At 46.3% G+C, this 24,245-nt stretch overlaps 5 protein-coding genes across 12 annotated transcripts; 2 read left to right on the top strand and 3 right to left on the bottom strand.

The window, feature by feature from the left end:
* Positions 1–1,864: 1,864 nt before the first annotated feature.
* Positions 1,865–7,035, top strand: LOC114866138 (E3 ubiquitin-protein ligase RING2-A-like). Of its 2 annotated transcripts, none has more exons than XM_029167843.3 (7): positions 1,865–2,134; positions 3,102–3,204; positions 3,419–3,579; positions 4,654–4,869; positions 5,019–5,327; positions 5,472–5,691; positions 5,860–7,035. In XM_029167843.3, exons 2-7 carry the CDS (start codon positions 3,127–3,129, stop codon positions 6,001–6,003), a joined length of 1,128 nt encoding a protein of 375 aa, XP_029023676.1. In that variant the 5' UTR covers positions 1,865–2,134; positions 3,102–3,126; the 3' UTR covers positions 6,004–7,035. The 2 variants fall into 2 exon arrangements, with proteins under 2 accessions (XP_029023676.1, XP_040928732.1); XM_041072798.2 differs by having other exon boundaries at positions 1,866–2,134; positions 4,654–4,878.
* Positions 7,036–7,155: 120 nt separating this feature from the next.
* rps18 (ribosomal protein S18) lies at positions 7,156–9,514 on the bottom strand. The gene is made up of 6 exons (XM_029167911.3): positions 9,379–9,514; positions 8,676–8,774; positions 8,484–8,570; positions 8,143–8,244; positions 7,582–7,673; positions 7,156–7,273 (listed from the first exon to the last, which is right to left on the bottom strand). Exons 1-6 carry the CDS (start codon positions 9,379–9,381, stop codon positions 7,198–7,200), a joined length of 459 nt encoding a protein of 152 aa, XP_029023744.1. The 5' UTR covers positions 9,382–9,514; the 3' UTR covers positions 7,156–7,197.
* Positions 9,515–9,640: 126 nt separating this feature from the next.
* On the top strand, positions 9,641–24,244 carry vps52 (VPS52 subunit of GARP complex). 6 transcript variants are annotated; one of them, XR_008696087.1, is made up of 24 exons: positions 9,642–9,798; positions 10,324–10,405; positions 10,520–10,572; positions 10,682–10,757; positions 10,834–10,901; positions 10,983–11,158; positions 11,267–11,417; positions 11,524–11,624; positions 11,987–12,119; positions 12,328–12,385; positions 12,750–12,883; positions 13,335–13,490; positions 13,628–13,746; positions 13,838–13,961; positions 14,047–14,142; positions 14,282–14,389; positions 14,478–14,543; positions 14,702–14,813; positions 15,374–15,492; positions 15,602–15,852; positions 19,858–20,211; positions 20,313–20,435; positions 23,536–23,597; positions 23,673–24,244. XR_008696087.1 is itself a non-coding variant. In XM_029167763.3 (20 exons), the coding sequence occupies exons 1-20, from the start codon at positions 9,703–9,705 to the stop codon at positions 15,746–15,748; spliced, it is 2,175 nt and encodes a 724-aa protein (XP_029023596.1). In that variant the 5' UTR covers positions 9,642–9,702; the 3' UTR covers positions 15,749–16,677. The 6 variants fall into 6 exon arrangements, 1 of the variants encoding a protein (XP_029023596.1); XR_008696090.1 differs by having other exon boundaries at positions 20,313–20,459; XR_008696088.1 differs by having other exon boundaries at positions 19,858–20,229.
* Positions 16,502–19,720, bottom strand: lgals17 (galectin 17). 2 transcript variants are annotated; one of them, XM_029167880.2, is made up of 7 exons: positions 18,712–19,720; positions 18,395–18,438; positions 17,835–18,197; positions 17,654–17,744; positions 17,171–17,349; positions 17,022–17,075; positions 16,502–16,926 (listed from the first exon to the last, which is right to left on the bottom strand). In XM_029167880.2, the coding sequence occupies exons 1-7, from the start codon at positions 18,720–18,722 to the stop codon at positions 16,847–16,849; spliced, it is 822 nt and encodes a 273-aa protein (XP_029023713.1). In that variant the 5' UTR covers positions 18,723–19,720; the 3' UTR covers positions 16,502–16,846. The 2 variants fall into 2 exon arrangements, with proteins under 2 accessions (XP_029023713.1, XP_029023712.1); XM_029167879.2 differs by having other exon boundaries at positions 17,654–18,197.
* Positions 19,858–23,215, bottom strand: LOC114866146 (uncharacterized). Its single transcript, XM_055512801.1, has 3 exons — positions 22,766–23,215; positions 20,495–22,046; positions 19,858–20,425 (listed from the first exon to the last, which is right to left on the bottom strand). The coding sequence occupies exons 1-2, from the start codon at positions 23,069–23,071 to the stop codon at positions 21,543–21,545; spliced, it is 810 nt and encodes a 269-aa protein (XP_055368776.1). The 5' UTR covers positions 23,072–23,215; the 3' UTR covers positions 19,858–20,425; positions 20,495–21,542.
* Position 24,245: the final 1 nt, after the last annotated feature.

Below are 24,245 nucleotides of genomic sequence, written 5' to 3'. Positions count from 1 at the left end.
TTTGGTATTTCCGCTCTTCCTTAGTCCATGTCTGCTGCCAGCTTCACTTCTGGCACACATCACTCCACCTGTCTGTAATTAGTAGTCACTCCAGTTTATAACCACCAGTACTCACCTTAGTCCTCTGCCAGATTGTCTTTTAGTGCATTCCAGCATTCATTCATTCTAGCCTTGTTACCGGCCCTGTTTCGAGTCCGACCCTGTTTTTGCCTTATCCTTGCCTGTACAGTACCTTCGCTGAGTTTGCCTGTTGACGATTGCCGCCTGTTTAATCTGACGCCGAGATTGCCTAGTCCTTGTCTGTCCTGTCACCGAGCCTGCACGTTGCTGAACCGTGCCTGTCCATTGACGCCGAACTGCCTGACCCTCTGGTACCGTACTCTGAGCTTTCTGTTACCGAACCCTGCCTGTCTGACCACCGTTATAAGTCTCTTCCTCATGAAAAGATTGTGCTGGAAACCATTTGCCTGTTCTGAAACCTGCACAATAAAGGCTGCTTTATTGAAACCCAGTTGAACTCTGAGCTGTGCATGTGGGTCCACTTTATCAAGACGTCTGGTGAACCTGACACAGTCAACCTGTTCATAAGGATTAAGGTGACTGTTCTCTGTGTATCTACAAGACAATGAGACAAAAGATGATGGAATCATCTGCTTGAATCTGGTAACAGCGTTGTCAGATAATTTTTTTTAGATTTCCAGCTGCTGTAAGGTCAATTATGGTAAATTCAAAAGTCAATAAGAAAGGATCAGATAGCAGAGGGTTCGGGGAAAGATCCCTTTCCAAGCCAGGAATCAAACCCAGAACCTTCTCGCTGTGAGGCAACGGTGCTACCCACCGCACCACCAAGCTATCCCAGCTGGCTATGTGCGAGAGGCAAGTTCACCCTGGACAGGTAGCCAGCCCATCACAGGGCTCAATTCATTTACATAGCACCAAATCACAACAAAGTTATATCAAGGCACTTTACAAAGTAAGGTTTAAGACTATACTCAACTAAACCCAACAGATCCCACCTACAGTAAGCCTGCCTTATAAATGAGTTATAACTATGTTTAGGAGTAATTAATAAATCTGATTTATAAATTGCTGCTACTCCTCCACCTCTACCTGTACTTCTTGGAACATGATAGTTGATGTGACTCATTGGAGTTGACTCATTTAAAGCAACATATTCATCCTGCTGCAGCCAGGTTTCAGTGAGACAGAACAGATCTATGTGATGGTCACTTATCAAGTCATTTATTAACAAGGATTTAGATGAAAGAGATCTGATATTTAATAAAACCACACTTTATTAGCTTACTGTTACTTTGTTCTGTAAGAGTAACCTTTTAATGTTTATTAAATTCTGGTAAGTCACTCCTCTTTGATTTGTTTGTGACTTGTATAGTTTAGGTGGTCGGGGAGCAGACACAGTCTCTATGTGATAACTAAGACTAGGAGTGGGTGGCAGCTATAGAGAACATGCAGAGAGGCGTGTAAGACTGCGACTCTGCGTCCTGGGCTTCACTCTGAGTTGTCACGGAGTGGGGAGGCTAAGCAACATGGCCATGTTACTAGAGAGCAGAGAGGCTCCGTTCAACGTGGGACGGACGCCGTCTCTTCTAATCAGCCCTCCACTGTGTTTCACCTTTAATTTCCTGATGTTGTCCCTCGGTCTGTTTTATGTCTCATGGCGCTACTACTCATACTTACATTAGCAGAGAAAGTCTGCAATTAATTAATACATAAATAACCTCATCACTCACAATTTGAGTATTTTCCTAAGTCCCCCTAGGTTAAAGTGAACTTGGTCGGTTGTAATGCATTGAATCGACCGCTGTGGGCGCTACAGCCTCCGAGCAGCCGCCGGGCAGCAGGCGACTTGTTCCGGGCAGCAGAAGAAGAAGCATGGCCTCGGCTAACCTTAGCTAGCTCACTGCTGAGTGCCACAAAATGTCTCTCTTTGATTTCTCTCTCTGAATTTTAAAGCCTCGTGTGACCTGCAGCCTTTAAAGGAATTCTTCTCCCTCCGGTGCACAGGCCCAGGCGGGAATATTGACCCGCACGAGGGATTCGGAGAGTACTTGCAGGAGCAGCGGGGAACCGGGGTCGCGTCTCTGCGGCCAGCTGTCCGTCAAGTAGACGTCAGGTGAGTTTATACTTGACTTTCCTGCTTCTGTCCTCGTTAGTTTCATGCCTTTGTCCGTGAATGCTCCGGTTTGACGCGTTGCTTGATGAACCTGCTGATGATTAAAACTTCAAAAACTTCTTGTTTGTGCAGGAAGTTTCAAAGTCCAGTGGCTCCTCTGTGTTTACAGCGGATTTATTAGTGATTTTACGACGAAGAACGACTTCAGTATCACATAGTTAAATTCATGTCATAGCTAATGGACCAGTTTGTCTCCAGAACTTTATTTCAGCAGAGGTTGAACTGGTTTCATGACTGCACTGAAGGTAGTGGCTCTGTTACAATAAGTAGTTGAACCTGTAACTACGGATCTCCAGCAAGCCCAGTTCTGGGCTTGGGTCCTGGTTCTGACTGGGCTCAGGTGAATTCAATTTCTACAGGACTGAGCCTTGCAGGATGCCACACTGGCCAGTAGTTCAGGTCCAGATCATGATGGTTCCACCACCACCTGGAATCAGCACTGTGCCTTGGTGTTTGTTCCAGCTGAGGGAACTTTCCTCTTCACAGTCCTGGTGGGATGCGTTTTGTTTGTTCAATGTCTTAAACCGTAACATTGTACAGTCCCCAGAGTCCTTAGTTGTAAATTGAAACAAACTGAATTGCGCTGACTCCTGTTAGCATGTCCCAAACCAAAACTGAAAAGGTAAAAACATGCAAAACTATCACCAAAAGGCAAATCAAGCGCAGATGTGTTTTTACACAGTCTGACAATATGAGTGACCCAAAGCCTGACGTTCTCACTGAATTACCACTGACTTCATTTTCCTTGGAGCGACCGAAGGTGTTGTTGATGTTTTAGTTTGGACCAACAGGGTTAATACTGATGCCAAGCAGGTTGGACCTGGACTTTTCTAGGGTAAACATCCTGTTGGCTCTGGTGTTATATCGCTGCTGTTAATGTGCGTTTGTTCTTTTCCTGTGTGACTAGTGAGGATTGTTGGGAAACTGCAGCCATGGCAGCTCCTGTAAACATCCAGACTCCCAGTAAGACCTGGGAGCTGAGCTTGTACGAGCTGCACAGGAGCCCTCAGGTTTGTGTGTTTCCCATGAGGCCCCGAGGGCTGTTATTAAAAGATATGCTTTCATCCATACCCGTTACTTAGTTCAATGACATACAGGTCATTTTACAAAAGATTTTTGTGTCTCATGGTTTTAATGACAAAGCAAAAATTCAAATCCTCAGGAATGATAACTGAGTTCAGCTTGTTGAGATACAAATGCCACCCTGTGTTTTGGCGCATGCAGGAGGCGATCATGGATGGCACAGAGGTGGCCGTGTCTCCCCGCTCTCTGCACAGCGAACTGATGTGTCCCATCTGTCTGGACATGCTGAAGAACACCATGACCACCAAAGAGTGTCTGCACCGCTTCTGCTCTGACTGTATCGTCACCGCTCTGCGATCAGGGTGAATACTGTACTTTACGCTGTTTCTTGAGTTTGCAATAGGAAACATTGGAAGGCTTATGGCAACGTCATTGTAAACGATGCAACATGAGTAGTAACAATTTTACACCATTTCCGGTTAGGACCTTTAGGACCCCAGACAGGTGTATGGAGTCAAATTAGGGGCAGATTAGATCTGTGCTGATGTGTGCATTCATAAACCGATATGTGCGCGCGTAAATCAATCTGTGCGTGCGTAACCAGATTTGTACTTGTCGACTTAGTGGGGCTTTGCAATGCTTACGCTTATAATTTGAGGCATTAAAATTGTGCACAAATCGTGGCTAAATTTACAAGTAAAATAATGTGACCTTAATTGGCCTCCACGCTCGGATTGGCTAATGAACAAGGAAGTTGTCGCAGTCCTTTGACGTGGCACAACAGATCCTGAAAGCTCCAAAAGCAACAACAAGCGAGTCCACTGACTGATGACTTTAATTATATTTAATCATCAGACAGACATGACTGCTCATATTCATGTGTATAAAGGGTGACGTTACTCTCGTGATTTATGGAGGTGATGCAGTTGCGCGAACGTTAAACTGGTGCTTCTATCAGACGTTAATGTAGGATGTTAGCTGACAAGCTATTAGCAATGCCATGCTATGTTATGATGCAGCTGGAGTGTTGCTGCAGAATCTCTCAAAATGTCACTGATACCAAAGACACAGGCAGAAAGCTTTGTCTGAGAAATTGTGATCGTTTATTTAGTTTGCAGCTTTCACTTTACGTTACCCATCTGTTAGAGCGTGCTCTCCCCATGACAGTGATCTATGGACGGAGAGTAGCGTTTAAATTGTGTTTTGTGATGGCTTTTTGTGAACGATCAGGAGCGTCTTGTCCTTTACCGACTCACCTGTTGCCTGCTAGCATGTCTGGTGAGTCTACAAGTACAAATCTGGTTACGCACACACAGATTGGTTTATGCACGCACACATGAATCTAATCTAAATCCTAATTTGACTCCATACAGACACTTCATCTTGTGGTGCCTTGTATCTGTTTTAATGTCCAACCATTTCTGCTCCTTCCTCAGGAACAAAGAGTGTCCGACCTGCAGGAAGAAGCTGGTCTCCAGGCGTTCGCTCCGCAGAGACTCAAACTTTGATGCGTTGATCTCAAAGATTTACCCAAGCCGCGATGAATACGAGGCCCACCAGCGCCGAGTCCTGGAGCGGCTTAACAGGATGCACAACAAGGAGGCGCTGAGCTCCAGTATTGAGGAGGGGCTGCGTCAGCAGGCTCGCTACAGGTCTGAGAGGTGGGGGAGAAAGGGGGTTGAGCCCAGATTTGTTTCATCATCTCATGCTTCTATAAGCTCTTTTGTAAATTCAAAGATTTGATACTTGAAATGTTAGGCTTTCCTTGAGTAATGGTAATTGTTGTAACTGGTTCTGGCAGGAACCACCGAGTGAAGAAGCCGACTCAAGAAAGTGACAACACCACCTTCAGCGGTGGGGAGGATAACGTTGATGTTCGTTCACATCTGTCTCACGACTCCACCCCCCACCCTCGCTGTCAGACTCCTTCAGAGGCCGGGCCAAGCCGCAAGAGACCACGAGCGTCAGACGACGGCTCGGGGGCAGAGGCAGACAGTGGGAGCCCGACGCCTCCTCTGAGACGCCTCAAAGAGGGACTGGCCTCAGAAATCGAGCTGGTGTTCAGACCACACCCACAACTGGTCAACTCGCAGGACTACAACCAGACCAGGTGAGAGTGAGGAGCTTCCAAGGACTTGGCTTTCTGTTCACAAGCTGATTCTGAAGTCTCACCTGAAGGGGATTCACTGTAGCAGAAGCAAACCACTTTGGTAAAAATGGCAGATGTGAGGCTGCTTAAAATCTTTCTTTGCAGATACGTAAAAACAACAGCCAACGCTACCGTGGACCATCTCTCTAAATACCTCGCGCTGCGTATTGCCTTGGAGGACCGAGGACAAGAGGAGGGAGGAAAAGCAGAGGAAAGAGAGGGAGAGAGTGGAGGGACAGCAGGAGGTGGGGAGGGGTCGAGCCTGAGCAACGTCAGTGAGAAGCAGTACACCATCTACATCATGACAAGAGGAGGGCAGTTCTCAGTAAGTAACTCCTCATGTTTGCCTGTTTCCGTTTTCCACTGAAGAAATGTTCATCCAAACTACACGTTATTGTTGGATTTGCAGTCACAGTGTGAAGTGACCCTTTAATAATTGCTGCAGTTCATCAGTGACTGCGACATCACCTGATTGTCCACGTTTCCTCCTCAGACGCTGAACGGGTCCCTGACCCTGGAGTTGGTCAATGAGAAGTACTGGAAGGTCCGGAAGCCTCTGGAGCTTTACTACGCTCCCACTAAAGACCAACAACAGCCACAACAACCCCCCGAACCGAAGTCTCCTCCTTCCATTTAAACATCTTTTCTGAGTAAGAGGTTACAGTCAGCATGTGTTATAGTGAGCTGGTGGTAAGATGCTCTTATTTAATCTGTACAATGAACAGCTCATTTAGAAGGAGGGTTCAGCAAAACCATGCAAATGGAATTACAGAATTGTCATTTCTCAATTTTTCAAAGCTGTAGGAGAAATGTATGGTCTTTAGAGTCACTGGTCGAGGGTTCTGGACACATGGCTCACTTTAGAGACTATATGACCTACTTCGCTGTAGAACCTCCACCTATCTCAGCTACGGCTTCATATGTGAAATATTTTGGAACCAGAGCCAAAATCAAAACCAGTTTCACTTAAGAGTAATTAGAACAAGTTCTCTGTTCCCCTATTATTTATTTGTAACACAGAAGCCATATAAAAAGCCATAAATAAATAGTAATTGTCAAATGTACTAATTGAGCATCTATGGAAACTTATTTCCACCGAGAAGAGAGAAGGATTCTAATGGAGCAAAATAACCCGACTGTTACAAAATGAAATGTTGTCTAGTGACATTGACATTCTCCATGTCAGCATTGGAGAGAATTGAAAAGTGAGATGTTCACAGCAGGACTAGGCTCCATGTATAAGATGGTATATTTTAGTTTCTACACAAACCACTCTGTCATGGCTTCGGGACTCAACAGAACCATTTGTTAAATAGTAAGTTACAGCATTAGTTTCAATGTTTAGCTCCAGAAGCAGCAGGTTTGTGCATAAGAACCATTTCAGGCTTATTTGCTCCACTTAATATATTTCAAGTCCAAACTTCCCATGTCAATGTTTTGCAGCACCAGCTCATCTTTGTACAAGCAACTAACCAACATGCATGAAAATCATCTTTAAAAGCCATGAACCTAAATGTCAGCCAGCGTTTGCTTCACCTGTGTTATGCACTCTGTTTTACCTCAACTTTAAAATATTTGTAGATCTAGAAAGTCACATTTTCCCTCCAGCTCTTGTATAATTACTCTGTACCCATCTGTCAGTGCAGCACAATAAACCAAATTGATGCAGTTTTCATATTCCATTTTTTTTTTTTCTTCTTTAAAACATTGTGTGGGATCCTCACACTTCCTGTAGGCAGTCGAGCTCCTCTTTAAACCCAGACACTTGACAGACACCAGGACACACATGTTGTGAACTGTGGTGCTTTATTGAAACGGGAAGCAGGGGACTTTACTTCTTCTTGGACACACCGACAGTGCGACCACGGCGGCCAGTGGTCTTTGTGTGCTGACCACGCACACGCAGTCTGCAAAAAAAAAAAAAAAAAAAAAAGTGTTAATGCAAGGAACGTGACACATGTTGTACTTTGCTGTAAAAACTACTGCTTCTCTGTAAACCACTCCCTTAACGCGTTGCAGTTTTAGTCTCAGCTGACACTTGTTTTTCTTTCTGCTATTGATAATTTTACCCAGAGGCATTTCCTGATTATCTAGACTGAACACTTTAGCTGCCAAACCTGTCAATTAACCTTATTGTCAAGTTGTTTTAGGACAGACTGATTTTAAACCAGCAAGCCGGCTAACAAACGTTCACGTTTAAGCAGGACTGCCTTACCCCCAGAAGTGCCTCAGACCACGGTGAGCCCTGATCTTCTTCAGCCTCTCCAGATCTTCTCTCAGTTTGTTGTCCAGACCGTTGGCGAGGACCTAAGACAATGAGAAGTTTGTCATTTACCAAGAACAAGAAACTCAGACATTTGGAACATTACCACTAGTTTTTTGAGATAAGAAACATTCACGTTTAATTAATTAAACTTAATTACAATTCAATCTTTGAAGCGACAGCTGACTGACATTTAGTATGAGAAGTGGCAGAGCAATCATGGCAACACAGCTCCTACTGCAACTGGCTCTATACCTTTGGCAATGAGGCAGAAATATGTTTGCATTCTACAGACATCTATTTGCCAGTGCTTCTGAAACATAGGCACCACTGCAACTTCTGTGCACCAACATTCAAATCACTTCTGACTTAAAAATAAACTGGAGAAAAGATACAATCAATAGGATTGTACCATCTGAAGCCTTTCTGCTTTCTGAACCATTAATAATTAGAGTAATTGTGTTGATATCATCTTGACAAAAGACCTGAAAAGAACAGGAATTATCCACTGACCTGGCTGTATTTGCCGTCTTTCACATCCTTCTGCCTGTTGAGGAACCAGTCTGGGATTTTGTACTGACGAGGATTCTGCATGATGGTCACCACTCTCTCAACCTGAACAACAACACTGCTGTTAATATACAGGAAAGTCACCTCGAAGCATTGTGACCACATTCAAATCATGATGATAGTCATAGTCATCTCAGGTAGGAATAAGTAAATTAACATAAAAATGAAGCATATGTTTGAACTATGCATCAATGCTAGAGAACCAGCAACACTATCTTGAGAGACAGCATGTGCCCTCTCAGCTGACTGGGTTTAAAGGTTGTGAAGAGCCTGGCCATCCTCACCTCCTCCTCACTTAGCTCTCCAGCCCTCTTGTTGAGGTCGATATCTGCCTTCCTCAGGACAACATGAGCATATCTTCTGCCAACACCCTGGAAGAAGACCATTGGACAGTTTTAGTGTTTGGTCACCATCAATAGAGTACAAACAGGACGCTTTATGAACCCTAAAAACCAGCATGTCTCTGACAAGCTTACCTTGATGGCAGTGATGGCAAAGGCAATCTTCCTTCTACCATCGATGTTTGTGTTAAGAACACGAAGAATGTGCTGGAACTTCTCAGGGATGACCAGGGACTTAAAAAACAGCAAAGAAATAACGTCAAACCTTAAAATGGCACTGTTCCACCTCTGTGGTCTCAGTGTTGGAGCAACACTGATGCCAGCGACAAGCTTCATCACCGCCACGGGAGAAAGTTACTTTAGAGCGAACAGAAAACGTTGAATTCTACGCGGTTGCTGCAGCTGTAGAGAATATTTTCTGTTCCAGAACATTTGCTTTTCTTAAAGCTCCTCAGTTCCACCACGCACGTTCCTACAGCTAGTTAGCATCACAGCTAATTGCCAGCATTCTACGAAGAACCAACAAGTCGAGTTTTTGCTTGAAGCTAAACCTAAAACATGAGGCTCCTTCAAAGACAAATACTATTTAAACCACTCGACAGTTCATTGGGTTTCGTTAGGTGCAACCCGGCTATGGCTCATAATCCAAGGCGCTATCAGCAGTTATAAAGCTTTAACATACGTTTAATCTGGGACCATTAAAGATGCAATTTAAAAACCACCCGCTCACATGTATTATATAATGCTTATAAGTGACCTGGACGCCATAAACTCGATAAATTAAAGCAGGATGGTAACAGATATAAAACGTACTTTAGGCTAGCAAAGACATACTCACCATCTTGGAAGAGGATTCCGTGCAAAGAGGAAGCCGCACCGGTCTCGCGAGACTTTCCCTCCTATCCGCGACCGGAAATCAGTCCAGCACCTTAAATATGCCCGATTAGTAATTTACGCTTAAAAGAACAAACATATATATTTGCTTTAATGTAGTCACATTAAAAACACATGCTTATACATTCGCAGGTTTCCATTTAATTTAAAATCATTTAACATCATAAAGCCCATTCAATCGTATTTTAGAAACACTGACGCCTTTTCGTTTTCAAATGGGCGGAACCTTCCTTTAGTGATATTTTGACGTTAGCGTAAATTCACCTTGATGGCGGAGGAAGAAATAGCTGTTGTTGGAGCTGGTGTAGATGTAAACACACCTGGAAACGCAACAGAACTTGCTATGGCGTATTTACAGGATGAGGTGATTTTATTGTTTGTATTTAGTGTTTTATCTGTAACTAAAGGCTAAAATGTGTAACAGTGGTTTGCTTATTTCTTAGCTGTTACATTTCCTAACCTCTGCTGTTACTAAGATATAACATCCTAAATCATATGTAATGTTAATCAACACAACATAAACAGTTGGGTTTATCAGCAACGCCTTGTCAGATGTGTTGAAGACGATGTTTCATTATGTAGCTTGAACCTAACGTGGAGCCATTAGCATACCGAGATGCTAATAACCGCACCGAGAAGTTTCAGGATTTTTTTATTTTTTCATTCAAGCATATGCTTGAATGTAAAGCTTCTATTCTATTTTCTGTTATATTTTAGTTAGTATACTCTTAAATCATTACATTGCTCCCTAAATGCACCACAGTATTACATTGAAACCGACTGAGGCTGACATAGCCTGTAGGCCGAGTGTGAGTGATGATGTCTCAAACTGATCTATTAACACCTTTAACACAAAGATACGTAACATATTTCTTTGTGTTTTATGTAGAAGACTGATGCAGATGTCACAAACCTGAACCTGGGGGAACTGGACCTCACCACTGATGAGCTGATCTTAGATGAAGTTGACAGTAAGCAGATAGTCGACTCTTTAGTCTCTCTAGAACCTACATATTTTTAGGTTGATTTTGTTTAGTTCACCTTAACATTCTTTCATCTGACCCAAAACCTTGTTTCTTCTGCAGCTCACATCCAGGCTAATCTGGAAGATGACCTGGTGAAGGAGGCGCTGAAAACAGTGAGTTTTGTTTCAGTGTTTCTAAAACATGTTTTCCTCAAGTTTCCACCGTTTATCAGTTATTATATGTAATGAATGTTGTAATATTTCTCCACATCTTTGTCTTCAGGGTGTTGATCTCCGTCAGTACTCTAAACAGGTGGAGGCAGAGCTGCAGAGGATAGAACAGGCCTCCATCAAAGACTGTATCCTTCATATGTTTTTATTTACTCACACACTCAGTGTTGGTTGCTTGTATTTCCCTGAGTGGGCATCTGTCAGACATCAAAGAGAGTCAGAACATCGCACTTCTGCACAATCAGATCACCTCATGTGACTCTATACTCGAGGTAAGATGAGACACTTCGGCCCACTGCAGGATGAGGTTAGACAGGGAGTGAGAATATAAAGCTGTCTGTTTGTATTGACAGCGTATGGAGGATATGCTTAGCGGCTTCCAGAGCGACCTGTCATCCATCAGCAGTGAGATTCAGACTCTGCAGCAGCAGTCAGTCAGCATGAATGTTCGACTAAAGAACAGGCAGGCGGTACGCAGCCATCTCAGTCAGCTGGTGGACGAGCTGGTGGTGCCTGGTGTTATGATCTCGTAAGTCGATTATTTTAATTTGTAAAAAGCGAAGGCTAGAACCTACAAAGGTAGCACCAACCAAAAAAACAATACACTGTCTGAATTCTGATATTTGACTCGTTTCAGCACCATCCTGGACAGTCCAGTGACAGAGCAGGAGTTTCTGGAGCAGCTGCACGAACTCAACAACAAGATTAACTTTGCTAAAGAGCTGAGTTTCAGAGAGACACTGGCCTGCTCTGACATCCAGGACATCGTTGACCGCCTCAAGCTCAAGGTGAGACAAAGGAAAAATGTGGGGAAATCTGGGGAAAAAAGTATTCAGGTTTCATTTACTTGCTTTTGTCATGTAACGAAATTGAAACATATTTTCTCCACCGTAGGCTGTGTCAAAGATCAGAGAGTTTATTCTTCAGAAAATTTACTCCTTCAGGAAGCCCATGACCAACTACCAGATACCACAGAACACTCTGCTGAAGTACAGGTGAGCAAACTGTACCTGCTTCATTCACATCAGTAGTTAGAGCTGTGTGTGTGTGTGTGTGTGTGTGTGTGTGTGTGTGTGTGTGTGTGTGTGTGTGTGTGTGTGTGTGTGTGTGTGTGTGTGTGTGTGTGTGTGTGTGTGTGTGTGTGTGTGTGCGTGCGTGTTTATGCTCTTGAAATAAGAATGCAGGTATTACAAACATCCATTTTGCCTTTAACACAGTTTAAATTACCATATTGTAGACATTCTTAGATACAATCTTACAAATTGTGATGTCTACATATTTTGTATACTAGAATTTACCTTCTATCATGATTGATGCTTTTATTTTCATCAGCTGCTGCTTGATGTCTGTGCCATAGATTTTTCTATCAGTTCCTTCTGGCCAATGAGAGAACAGTTGCTAAGGAGATCAGAGACGAGTACGTGGACACCATGAGTAAGATTTACTACAGTTACTTCAAGTCGTACAGTGGGAGGCTGCTGAAAGTGCAGGTTAGTTCAATTACTGAATTGAAGGTGCAGTCTCCATGACACTTCATGACTCACTCATTTTACATGGAAATGTAAAACTATCCTTCTAGACTAATGACATCATAAATATCTATAGTATATTCATAGATTTCTCCTGAATCGGACAAAAACAATTCGATACTCTGATGTAAAGTCAAACAACTTTGTTCTTTACTTGTGCTGTGTGCAGTATGAGGAGGTGGCAGACAAGGATGACCTGATGGGCGTAGAAGACACAGCAAAGAAAGATATCCTTTAACAAGTGTGTTACAGTCCATCTGCACGCCCATGTCCACACCCAATCATGTCCAGGACAGCTAAATGTCCAGGTGCGTAGGTTTCTTTTTCTCATACATCATAAAATCTGCCGTTTCTAAAGAGATGAGGCGTAGCCCAGCAACGCGCCAGAACCTGCTCCTTGTCCTCCCAAAGACAGTTGCCAAGATTTAAGTGCAGGTTTGAATGTTTGTAATACCAAACGTGCCAAGTGAGGACCTGGTGTGTTTAGTAGGGAGGTGTGGTGGTGGCCTGTTTTATCTTTGTTTTACTTACCTATTTGACCCAAAAACGTGAGTCAGAGCACATGTGGAATTCCTTGACTCCCTGTTGCAAGCTTTTTTTCTAAACCATCTTTAAAGAGCAGGAACACTATCTTCACCCTGGGACAGAGAGGGTCCATACTGAGTCCTGCTGAGCTGGAGGGGCCCATCCTGGTGCCCCACACGGCTCAAAGAGGGGACAGCAGGGTGAGACGCCTCTCAAACATGCACACAGCGTAATCATTCTCTACATGAATGAGGAGACAGTTCAGTGACCTCCAGAAATTCCAACGAGTTTGTTTTAAAATCCAGACCTTCCTGGAATTTGTGAGAACATGTAATAACAAATAGTTTAATCTCTTCACCCACAACTTGATACTATATTCTTCGTAGCAGTGTATATTACAAATATTTTGTATCATTAGTCTTTGAATGCAAGTCAGTGTATCAGAGCATCGCAGAGTTTGTAGATGTTTTTCTTTTTTTAAGGTTAATCAGGTTTAAAAACAGGAATAAAAGTAGCACAAATGCAGGTGTGTCCAAAATGTGCTTTACCTTGAAATTAAGTTCATGTTCACTCTGTTAGACTGCGGTCAACACTGACACCTGTTGGAAGCTGATCGTATTTCCCTGCAGTGACTTCATGTCTCTCCTGCAGTATCCCTACGAGACGCTGTTTCGCAGCCAGCACTACGCTTTGCTGGACAACGGTTGCAGAGAACATCTCTTCCTGTCTGACTTCTTCATGGTGGCAGGAAACTCTGCTCTGGACCTCTTCAACAGCATCATGGGGAAAACGCTCAGCATGTTTCTGGTACAATACCTTTCTTCACATGCTCTTCTGTTAGAAAAACAGAGAGCATTGTTCAGTGTCACATGTAAATAACAAACAACGGTCTGAATGCTTGGTCCAGAAAGAAAAATCATTACAGTCTGTTTCTGTTCCTGCAGAAGAGCATGTCCACGTACGTGTCCGACTGCTACGACAGCATCGCCGTTTTCCTGTGTATTCACATTATTCTCAGGTTCCGAGCCATCACAGCCAAGAGGAACATCCCTGCTCTGGACAAGTTAGCATCTCAAGCTTTATGGCGATCTCTGTAATTTACTCTTATGAACATGAGTTTGATTTGATCCGCTTTCTCTTCACCTGTGCCTCAGGTACTGGGAGGCTGTGCTGGAGCTGCTGTGGCCGAGGTTTGAGCTGATTTTGGAGATGAACATCCACAGCATCAGAAACACAGACCCTCAGAAACTGGGAGTGCTGGACACCAGACCACACTATGTAGGACACACACCCTTCACAGTGTGTATCACCACAGACAGCAGTGTGTGTCACCAGACTGAGTGGATGTGTGCACATGTTTCAGATCACTCGACGTTATGCAGAGTTCTCGTCGGCCATCGTCAGCATCAACCAGACGTTTCCCAATGAGAGGACCAATGCTTTGCTGGGGCAGCTGCAGGTGACACACACGCACACACACACACACACACACACACACACACACACACACACACACACACACACACTGTGGAAAGCGTTACCAGTTAAACCAAACAACAAGTGATCTAGCAAAGTAGTGGTTAAAACATTTTCTCCAGGTGGAGGTGGAAAATTTTGTGCTGAAGATGGCTGCAGAGTTTCCCTCCAGGAGAGACCAGCTCATCTTCCTCATCAACAACTACGACATGATGCTCAGTGTCCTCATGGTAAGCTGAAATTCACACCATCATTCTATCCATGTCTTTTTGATAGTGACCACCTTGCTTTTATTGTTGATCCTCCTCGTCTGTCCAGGAGAGGGCAGCAGACGACAGTAAGGAGGTTGAAGGTTTCCAGCAGCTGCTTTTGGCCAGAACACAGGTAAACATCATCAGATGTCAGTGGGAGTCTTCTGTCTGCTGCTGCTCAGACCGTTTCCTTTGTTGAAAATTGATGGTTTGTGTCTGGTAGACAAAAGCCAGGCACTGCAGATCAGTTGGCGTCATATTGCCGTGTTTCCTCCTCTTCTGCCCATTCAGGAGTTTATTGAGGAGATTCTGTCTCCTCCCTTTGGAGGCATGATCGCCTTTGTGAAGGAGGCTGAGGCTCTGATGGAGAAAGGGCAACTGGACCGACTGAAGAACGAGGAAGGTGAGACAGTCGGGTTGTTCAATGAAGTCAAGGATGACCACTTTCTCTTGTTGGATAATCTCCTACAGGTTTTGGAACCTGATATGTGTTTTCTGTATTTTCCCTGAGCCAAGGACACGTTGGGGAGCAGCTAACGGCCAGTGTTGGCAGATTTGGGAACCTGTTGTCTGTGGTTTGCTTTAGAATCAAAAGTTAATTTGCACGTTAAAACTATCTCTAAGGTGAAATAGAATATTGGAATTGAAATATTGGCCACTGATGGGAATCGTCTCAGAGCGACGCTTTCATCTCTGGCTTTAGTTGTTTCACATCCGCATGATCTCGGTTTCGTTTCCTTCTTTGAGGCTTCTTCGTCAGCAGGTCTCCTTGATTCATGTCTGTTTGTGTTCTGTGGTTACATCAAGCACCACACAGAGAAAACATGACACCATCCAAAAACAGCCCCAGTGTCCTAGTAACTATACAGAGTACTACGTCTTTAATTACTGCACTAATTATGCACAATTAATTCAGGAAAACATACTTTTAATCAATTACATTTTGTGTGCGCCCGTGTGTAGCTCGTATCACTCAGCTCATTCGAGGCTTCTCCAGCACATGGAAACAGTCGGTGGAGTCGATGAGTCAGGACGTCATGAGGTCCTTCACTAACTTCAAGAACGGAACCAGCATCATCCAGGTGAGACTGAACCGACGGAGCCTCCTGACGTATGTGCAGAGTGGCTCATTGTCCAGACCGTTGAGTGTTTGGCTTCTACCATGTGACTGGTGCCGTGTCCCGGCTGCAGGGCGCTCTGACCCAGCTCATCCAGTACTACCACGGCTTCCACAAGGTCCTGAACCAGCCGACGTTCCGCAGCCTGGCCGTCCGCTCCGAGCTCATCAACCTGCACCACCTCATGGTCGAGGTCAAGAAGCACAAACCTAACTTCTAACAGGACCGACAGAACTCTCAGAACATTTGGTTCATCGACATCTGGAACCCGGATGTGATTCCTCCTCGCCTAACAACTGAAGAACAAGAGTGACTCTGTCACAGGTGAGAGAGGCCGACGAGGTGCTTAACTGCCTGGAGTCAGGTGAAGGATGGATGGATCGGGTGGTTCTGATTTAGTTACAGCTGAAGACAAAGGTCAAATAGAAAACCTCTTCCAGTGACCTATAGAATAAATAACAACATTCACGCCTCAAGGCAGTGAATATGTAGACGTGTACCTGAACCAAACCATTGTCTGAGTGAGCCAGAACCTGAGTTTATCTATTTATTGAAGGGAGTTTTACTTTATGTAAACATGTTTTTCCTTATTGACGGTGCATTTTGTTTAATGTGAAGTAGAGGGAGCCGAGCCGAGCTCCAACAATAACCAGGTGATTATCTGTGTTCTGGTCAACACTGGACTCTACAGCCAGCATTCCTGTTCTGCTTCGCTGTCAGTGACGTCATCGCCGTGGACAAGCTGCTGGCTCCTCCTCATGGATCAGTGTTTGAGCAGCAGGACTGTGAACGTTGGCTTGTGTATGTGAAGTTTAAAGGGTAACCGTGGAAACGGCTGATGACTGCGTTTGCTTTGTGTTGAACTGTTACATGATGCTCAGTGTCGTTCATTTAAGGGATATGTCGCTAAAGTGATGTCTATACACAATAAGACGATGACCTGTTCATCCATTCACACAACCTAAACAGTGGAAATGATTGATGAGGTTCTTTATAACATAACGCAAAGTGGCACAAAGCCACTAAAATTAATAACAGATCCGCAGGGAATATTTACACACATTCAGCTTTCTGGTTATAGTGATCAAATTAAGAATTAACTTTCAGTTCAGTTATAATAGAATAAATTATGCAGCCTGTCTCTTCTCACTGAAGCATCTCTTTATATACATTGTTTACGTGGAGAGCTGTGAAGTGTCTGTTCCATCTTCACCCACTGGTTTCCAGTTCTTCCCCTCTGAGGTACCACCGAGGGGAACCTACGACCCAGCCTCAGGCCCAGAGAGATCGCTTGAGCTCAACCAGCGTCTGGAGCGTATCAGACATGAGGAATTTGGAAGCTTGTGACAAGAAGAGACGCGATGAGCAGAGCTGAACAGCTGCTCTTAGAAGCATCACCTGGAAAGACATCACGGGTTGGACACATGGTCATTCCACCAGTTTTCATTCCTAGAAGACACGTTTGTCTTATGTAACTTTAACCATTCACACACCTGTTGCCATTCGACTTTGTAAGACCTGCTCGACTTGACTGGATTTGGAACTTCCTGTGGGAAAACAAAGGTTTTCAGTGTGGAGACAAACAGCAGCCACATGCTTCCCACGTAGGACAACTGGATCAGGCCACTGATTAAAGGCTTGCCTGCCACAGTCAGCTGCACAGTGCTGATCGCGAGGCCCCGTTTGTCCAGAACCTTGTACAGTCCTTCATCCAAGCTCTGTAGGTTCTTGATGGTGAGCTGCTCTTTGTGTGGATGTTTCTCTACACGCTCGCTGTTGGTGTCCCCTCTCATCCACAGGTCTGTCCACTCTGAGCTGTTCCTGTGCAGCAGACACACACACACACACACCATTGAAAGGGTTCATAATCTGGGAACTATGAATGAGCTGGCAAACATGAGACCACTTAGATCCTATCTGTCTTTAAGCGGAGTCTTGTGCAGATGAAAAAAATACAAAAAGCAACTTGAAGGTGGCACAAATGCACAATGAGCCTTTACGTTAATGAGAAACTGTAGTTGGTTTGGTCTGAAGCCCACATATTTCAAAGTCCAGACGAGAGAAGAACACAAGGCTGGAGAACTAAACATGGGAGGAGTCCAATGCTCTGGTCTCTGGTCCTCACCTGCCCTGGAAGATCACCCTGACGGAGTGACGTGTGTGGAGCTCCAAAACCCAGTCTTCCCCTGAACCACGGGACTGCAGAGCCTTATGGTCTGAGAGTGAAAAGCAAACAGCCATCAAAACTAACCAGGCAAAGACCTCACCAGAACTGAGGAGACTAGTGAGAAGAACCCAAAACTGACCGAACACCAGCAGCGTGACTGTCTGGATGAAGACCCTGGTTTTGGCCCTCACTCCATCCACCACCACAAAGCTGTCGTAGCTCCCAGCGTCTCCGATCTGTGTGTCACTAATGATCAGAGAACAGTTCCCGGACCCCAGCTGGTCCTGGGGAACCGCCAAGCGGCCCTCGAAGTTGTCCGCCTGCCACGTCCTCACCCCCTGCTGTTCAAACACAGTGTCTTCTGGGTTGGTCCACTGGATGTGGCAGGTGGACCCATCAACCCCCACCACATGGGACTTCCAGCTGCAGGGAAGGACCACCTGGAGGCCCACCTGGGTGGAGACGGACCCGGGGCGGCTGGCCGAGGTCAGGGGAGAGGAGTCTGAGAGACGCAGCCAAATCACTTTAGGGTTAGTGTCTAATATTTCTACCCACAGGTTCAGACAGGATGCTGGGAGTTCTGTTTGTAAACATGGTTGTGTTAAAAATGATTGCTTTAAGACTTTGAGATGTCATAAAAGAAAAAATAAATAAAATAAGGAGTTTTCATATTTTAGGACTTAATTATGACTCACTCACCAACTAAACCTCCAATCAGGAAACACTGTAGATGTAGTAGAAGCCTGAAACAGAAGAAGAAACAAACTTTAACTTCATTCTTGTTTATTTTCTCATATTTGCAGCAGTGAATTGATTATAAATCTATATATACTATATAGTATTCCTGCTCCGTCAATTTCGTTTCTGCAGCTGCGGTTTCTCTTTGGGAGAAACGACACTAAGCGCTTGTGCCTCAGACGCTCAGAGCCGCGTCATCTACTGGCGCTTCTAAACCAACCTGTCGAATCTCCTCGTGAGAGCGAATGACACCGTAAGAACCTGCGTGACCTACTTACCAGGTCTCCATGACGGCGGCTCGGGCTCGGTCCAGTCTTGTGCTGCGGCCCCGTAGAGCGTGGGTTCAAGCGTCTGTCACCGGCAGCACGAGCACCACATTTTATAAGTCCTCCACCGGCGCTTCCGGTGGGAGACGCCAAAATAAGCGCACTCCTGTGACTGACTGGGCTCCATATACATACACGGATGTGAGGATGCCATTTATTTTGACTGGATTTAATGAGCCTTGATTGTTAATTGAATGACTGACTTTTTTCAATAATCTTCTCCGAGCATTGTGCTGAAGAATAAGACTCTTGTTTTTTTGCTTTTATTTTGAAACCTCATGATGTTGCACAAACTACGGAAACTTCACAAAAATTAAGAGAAACGAAACTTATTCCTGAGCCTCAACTTAAAGTGATTGAACTGATTAACAGGTAGAATGTGTCGTCAGACACGAGGTCCATGGCAGCAGACGGTTGATGATTTATTCTTACAAATACGTTAATTGTTGCATTGTGTCATCCTATTCTTATGATATCTCAGAAACGAAACCTACAGCCGTTGGTGCACAATCATCACTTCATAACAAACAGAAGTGTGAACTGTGTTTTCATGGAAAATGCTGCAGCAGCGATGCTGGAGGTCTCCCCCTGAACACTCCCAGTCGGTCACAGCGCAGCGCGTCCACGGAGCCTTTCTTTATTATGGCAGGTCTCACGCGGATCTTCTGTTTATTTTGTAAGTTCGTCTTTGTTTGTTGTCATAAACATGCGTTTAAAGCTGCGTGTTTGTTTGTTGTTTGCTTGTTGCTAACCCGGTCCGTTACTCAGGTCTCATCTGTTCTGAGCCTAAACTCAAGGCCGCTCAGGTGGGAGGCTGAACACCTGGCGCTCTGTCATATGGAAATCTAATGACTGGACGAGCTCAAGGGATGAGCTGACACTAAAGCTTCTCATTACTGGGCCAATCGGATAAATGCTTGGGTAGAAATCAACAGGTGTGGCTGAGAGCGGACGCTGGGACCCGTGCAGAATCTAGCTTGTGGAAATCTAAACAACATTTTCCTGATAAACCTCAGATGAAGCTTCTCTCGGGCTCAGTTACAGCTAAGGTTAGTTATTTTACCAACTCAACCACTGTTCTCTCCTCCCGCTGCTCAGGTGTCCCCGTGCACCACCTGTGCGCAGCCCTGCCTGTTCTCCTCTCGGTCCCGGTGGGCCAGAATGCGACGATCTCCTGCAACCTGACGTCCAGGTCTGAGGTCACCTGGTACCTGCTGCGTGCGGACCAGCTGCTCCCTCTGCTGACGCATAGACGCAGTCACATGAACACCCACACCGTCGATGGCCCCGCTGCCCCCATGAGCCGCTTCAGCGTCCAGGGCGACTTGGACAGTGGCCCCGTCAGGCTGCACGTCCTGAACGTGGAGCAGGACGACGCCGGGCTGTATTTCTGCACCGGGCGCTGCTCAGGCGCCGTTTGTGTCAGCAGAGGAATTCACCTACGCGTGACCGGTGAGGCGTTGGAAATAGGTAGAAAAGCTGTGTGCCATGAGACCAGCTCCCCAGGCTGTGAACCACTAAGTAACCTGTCCCTACCCTTAACCTGTCCTGAGGAGCGGACCGGGAGTCTGCCGGCGGCACACCGAGGCGGCCATGCTGGAGCCCGTGGATCTGCGTCCTCCCCGCGTTCGTCAGCCTCTCTTTCTTCTTCCTTGCTGGGTTCTACCTGTGCACAGGTGCGTCATGCGTCGACGAGTCAGGTGCAGAGCTTTGTTTGTTTTATGTTTGAACTCACCATTTAGGTTCAGGGACATGTTTGGCTGCTGGAAACAGACCTATAACCCAGTGAGTACACAGTGAGTTTAGTCCAAAGGCCACCTTCTCCTCAGTTACACAGAGACGGAGAATGAGACTCAGCACAGCGGCATCAGTACGTCAGAATGAAACTCCTGTAGGAGGCTGGAGCAGGAAACAAAACCTAGTAAAGGTCCCAAATAATGAGCAAATATGTTAATTAATCAATTACGACTGAATGTGTCGGTGAAGACCTTGATGGCAGAGAATAAAGTTAGATCCAGAACCAAGTGTGAACAGTTTAGGTTTTAGCTCTGATGAACTGCAACATGATCCTCCCATTGATACAGTTTATTAATAAAAGCTTGTGGGTTCAGTACAGCAGAATGTGAATGTGTGTGGGTTGAAGGAAGATGTGTTAATAGAAACCAAAACCAAATGTCAACATCTCCCTGCTGAGACCTTAAGTTGTGTGGAGCAAACCTTTTCACAATAAAAGCCTAAGACGCTGGGTCTCATCAGGACAAAAATGGCCTCTCACATCAAATCAAATCACAGCAAATGAGACCCTTTTGTGGAGTCACGTCTTAACACACATTCAGCAGCATGTGATCCTCAGTGTGCTGACATGCAGTCATTCTGGCTCCCTTACGTCATGGTGCACAGAGTAATCTGATTACGTTTTCCTGCTGCAAAGTAATCAGATTACTCCTCTACATGGTTGACATCTTTCATCTGTACAGACACATCCAAAGCCGAGGAGCCGGATTGGACCTTTAAACATTGGACTTTCTGGGCTGGAGCATGTAAACGCCCTCATTGTCATTGTCCTTTATTTAGACTTTGAGCAGCAGGACTGACAGGATTCATATGTCTGTGAAACCCAAACCCTGAGAGTCACACAGATCCTCTACTAAAGCTGTTTATCATTAAAGCCCACGCAGCTAACAGCACCAGAGCCGAGTCTGGCCCACAGACCCCTTGTCCCGATGTAGATTTACGGTATTGAGGTTGACCTCTCGCTCTGTGGCTACTGGTCCAGTTCTGGCTCACACCTGTTTCAGCAGCAGCCCGTAGGGACGGATGGACTCCTGCACCACGGCCCGGGCCTGGATGTCGGTGCTGTTCTCTGGGACGTAGACCAGCCACACATTCTCCCGCTGACACTTCTTTCTGTTCTGTGGCTTGATGCGGTTCTGAAGGACCACTTTGTACTTCTTCCCATCCACTTTGGACTCGAACACCTTGCAGTACTTCTCCGCCTCCTTGATGTCCGGGGTGGAGTACACGCCCCTGCCCCTCGTCTCGCCGGCCAGCAGGGAGGCGGCGGCCACTTGGCCGAACTGGGGCTCGTCGCTGGGTTTGCCGCTGTGGTTCAGGATGACGGAACCGTCCATGTTATGGCCGTGGTAGGAGACGGGCCAGGCGTCCTGACCCGTCCCGAGCCACGCGTTGCCATCGTCGTACTTCTGCAGGACCCGCAGGGCGGCGCGGTCCCAGCCACAGGGACGGATGTACGGCTCATTACCACGCAGGAACTGCTTGTCACCGTCCTGTGGGTCAGAGGGGGCGACGAGGTCAGAACCAGAACCAGGCAGCTGCTGTTTACTCTGAGCTGTTTCTGGTTTCACTTTCCATTTCTTCAGAGACGCACACGCATGCACACCCCACGCTCACACACACGCACACGCTCACACACACGCACCTGCGCGCGCACAAACACACACGCACCTGCGCGCGCACACACACACGCACCTGCGCACACACACACACACAAACACACACACGCACCTGCGCGCGCACAAACACACACGCACCTGCGCGCGCACACACACACACGCACCTGCGCACACACACACACACACAAACACACACACGCACCTGCGCGCGCACAAACACACACGCACCTGCGCACGCACACACACACACAAACACACACACACAAACGCACACGCGCGCACACCCCACGCTCACACACACGCACACAAACACACACACGCACCTGCGCGCGCACACACACACACGCACACACACGCACACGCGCACACACACACATCCTTGTATTTACATCGATGTTAGGGCCTCCATCGACATACTGCCTCCCCTCTCCTCAGCCTACTGCTAATCATCATAACTAAAGGCAGACGTCCAACCTTTACTCTAATGTAAACCAAATCAGGTACTTCTACTTTTTTAGCAGTGAGTTCAATCACTCGTAACTGGACGCTGGCGCCGCGTCCCGCAGTAAACGCGCCGTTTACCTGCTTCTCACCTGGATGCGGGTGAAGTCGTAGTTGTACTCAGCGTGGAAGAAGTCCGCGGGGTTGATGGTCACCCGGGGCCCGGAGGCCGCGGCGGCGGCCGTCAGCGCCGGCGGGGAGCTGTACATGTCGTCCAGGCAGAGGCTGCCCAGACTCGGGTAGTCCAGCTGCCGGAGCCCCTCCTGCCTGTAGAACTCCTTCAGGGCCACGACGTTGACGAAGTCCTGCGGGCTGAGCTGGGACGGTCCGCCCGTCGACTGGACGCAGCAGCCGGACAGAGCCGACAGCGCCTCCAGACACACGGCAGGGTTCGGCATGGCGCGTTCCGCGGTTCGGACTGTGTGAATGGAGACAGAAGCGGCGGAGATCCGTTTATTTGCGCTCCGACGCAAACAAGGCGCCCTGGATTCTTTCGCTTTCGCGTTTCTTTCACTTTCGCTCTCGGAGCCAGTGGGCGGGGCTTCATGCGTCACGCTTCACGCGTCACGCGCAACATCAGCTTTGCCTGCGCGGGTATCGTGCCAGACTCCTGCAGTCAGGGTCCAAACAGGCAGGTTCTGTCCAGCGTCTAAACATTGAAGTTTTATCATCATTCTCTGATCAGAGGTTCCAGATGAGAACCGTGAAATGCTGCAGTTCTAGTGCTTGTATCAACCGCTACTCCTCCTCATAATGAGATGGTTCTGAGACCCAGCGCCCAGAAGTGACAGATATCAATTGATCATCAGATATGGCGTCCCCCACTCGGTCCAGTAGTAACAAAGGCTCCTTTTGTCTGCAGGTAAACAGGTCGTTTGCTGCTGTACGTCAGAGAGAAGAGAATCTGCCTCGAGGGAGACGGAGGTCAGTGGGGTCAAAGGTCACCTTGATGCAGCCAGTAGCTGCGGCGTTTGTGTTCAGCCGCCTCTGTCTTTGCAGGACGTCTCTCTGCACTACTCCAGTTTGAAGCACGCCGATAAGCCCCGCCCCTCCATCCTACGACGCCAAGACCACGTCACGTACTCAGCGGTGACCACTCGCAAGAAGCCCAATGGATCAGCTGACTCCTCAGTGGAAGTTACTCCAGCTTCTATCTCATCTCATGATTGAATTATGACTTGATTCCAGCCAACTTCTCTAATTCACCCCAGTTTTTCATCATCAGTGATTAGTCATTAGTGATGATTCACCAGTCACTAGTTAATGAGGCACTAAACCTAATGAGCTGAAGACCACACGTGTCTCCACCTGTTTGAATTTGTAGTAAACATCTGGTTAGTTTCATCTGTTTGCTGATGCTCATAAACCAACAACCTTCTGCCTCCACCAATAAGACAACTTTATCATAAAGTTCACTGTTGTTTGGTTCGTAGGATCCAGTATGAAGCCATGTTTTTGTTTACTCTGTATTTCAGATCGATTCCGCAAAGGTCTGGTCAGCTCAGTTTTAGTGCAGATGCTTCATGTGCTCGTGTGTAAAGATCTGTAGGAATGAAGCTCTTTCACTTCGAC

The sequence above is a fragment of the Betta splendens genome, chromosome 11 (genome assembly GCF_900634795.4).
Source record: "Betta splendens chromosome 11, fBetSpl5.4, whole genome shotgun sequence".
NCBI lineage: Eukaryota > Metazoa > Chordata > Actinopteri > Anabantiformes > Osphronemidae > Betta > Betta splendens.
This window is presented reverse-complemented; position numbering and strand designations above follow the sequence as displayed.

What these genes read in the sequence shown, in the direction of transcription:
- LOC114866138 (XM_041072798.2), top strand. Translation starts at nt 3,127, where the DNA reads ATGGCAGCTCCTGTAAACATCCAGACTCCCAGTAAGACCTGGGAGCTG. An exon ending in AGCTGCACAGGAGCCCTCAG is followed by an intron (nt 3,205 to 3,418) that starts GTTTGTGTGTTT and finishes TGGCGCATGCAG; the next exon opens with GAGGCGATCATGGATGGCAC. An exon ending in GTCACCGCTCTGCGATCAGG is followed by an intron (nt 3,580 to 4,653) that starts GTGAATACTGTA and finishes CTCCTTCCTCAG; the next exon opens with GAACAAAGAGTGTCCGACCT.
- rps18 (XM_029167911.3), bottom strand. An exon ending in TTGCCATCACTGCCATCAAG is followed by an intron (nt 8,571 to 8,675) that starts GTAAGCTTGTCA and finishes GTCTTCTTCCAG; the next exon opens with GGTGTTGGCAGAAGATATGC. An exon ending in GAGAGCTAAGTGAGGAGGAG is followed by an intron (nt 8,245 to 8,483) that starts GTGAGGATGGCC and finishes GTTGTTGTTCAG; the next exon opens with GTTGAGAGAGTGGTGACCAT.
- vps52 (XM_029167763.3), top strand. Translation starts at nt 9,703, where the DNA reads ATGGCGGAGGAAGAAATAGCTGTTGTTGGAGCTGGTGTAGATGTAAAC. An exon ending in GGAGGCTGCTGAAAGTGCAG is followed by an intron (nt 12,120 to 12,327) that starts GTTAGTTCAATT and finishes TGCTGTGTGCAG; the next exon opens with TATGAGGAGGTGGCAGACAA. An exon ending in TGGACACCAGACCACACTAT is followed by an intron (nt 13,962 to 14,046) that starts GTAGGACACACA and finishes CACATGTTTCAG; the next exon opens with ATCACTCGACGTTATGCAGA.
- lgals17 (XM_029167879.2), bottom strand. An exon ending in CCTGATTGGAGGTTTAGTTG is followed by an intron (nt 18,198 to 18,394) that starts GTGAGTGAGTCA and finishes TGCGTCTCTCAG; the next exon opens with ACTCCTCTCCCCTGACCTCG. An exon ending in TGTGCAGCTGACTGTGGCAG is followed by an intron (nt 17,076 to 17,170) that starts GCAAGCCTTTAA and finishes GTTTTCCCACAG; the next exon opens with GAAGTTCCAAATCCAGTCAA.
- LOC114866146 (XM_055512801.1), bottom strand. Translation starts at nt 23,071, where the DNA reads ATGCCGAACCCTGCCGTGTGTCTGGAGGCGCTGTCGGCTCTGTCCGGC. An exon ending in ACGACTTCACCCGCATCCAG is followed by an intron (nt 22,047 to 22,765) that starts GTGAGAAGCAGG and finishes TCTGACCCACAG; the next exon opens with GACGGTGACAAGCAGTTCCT.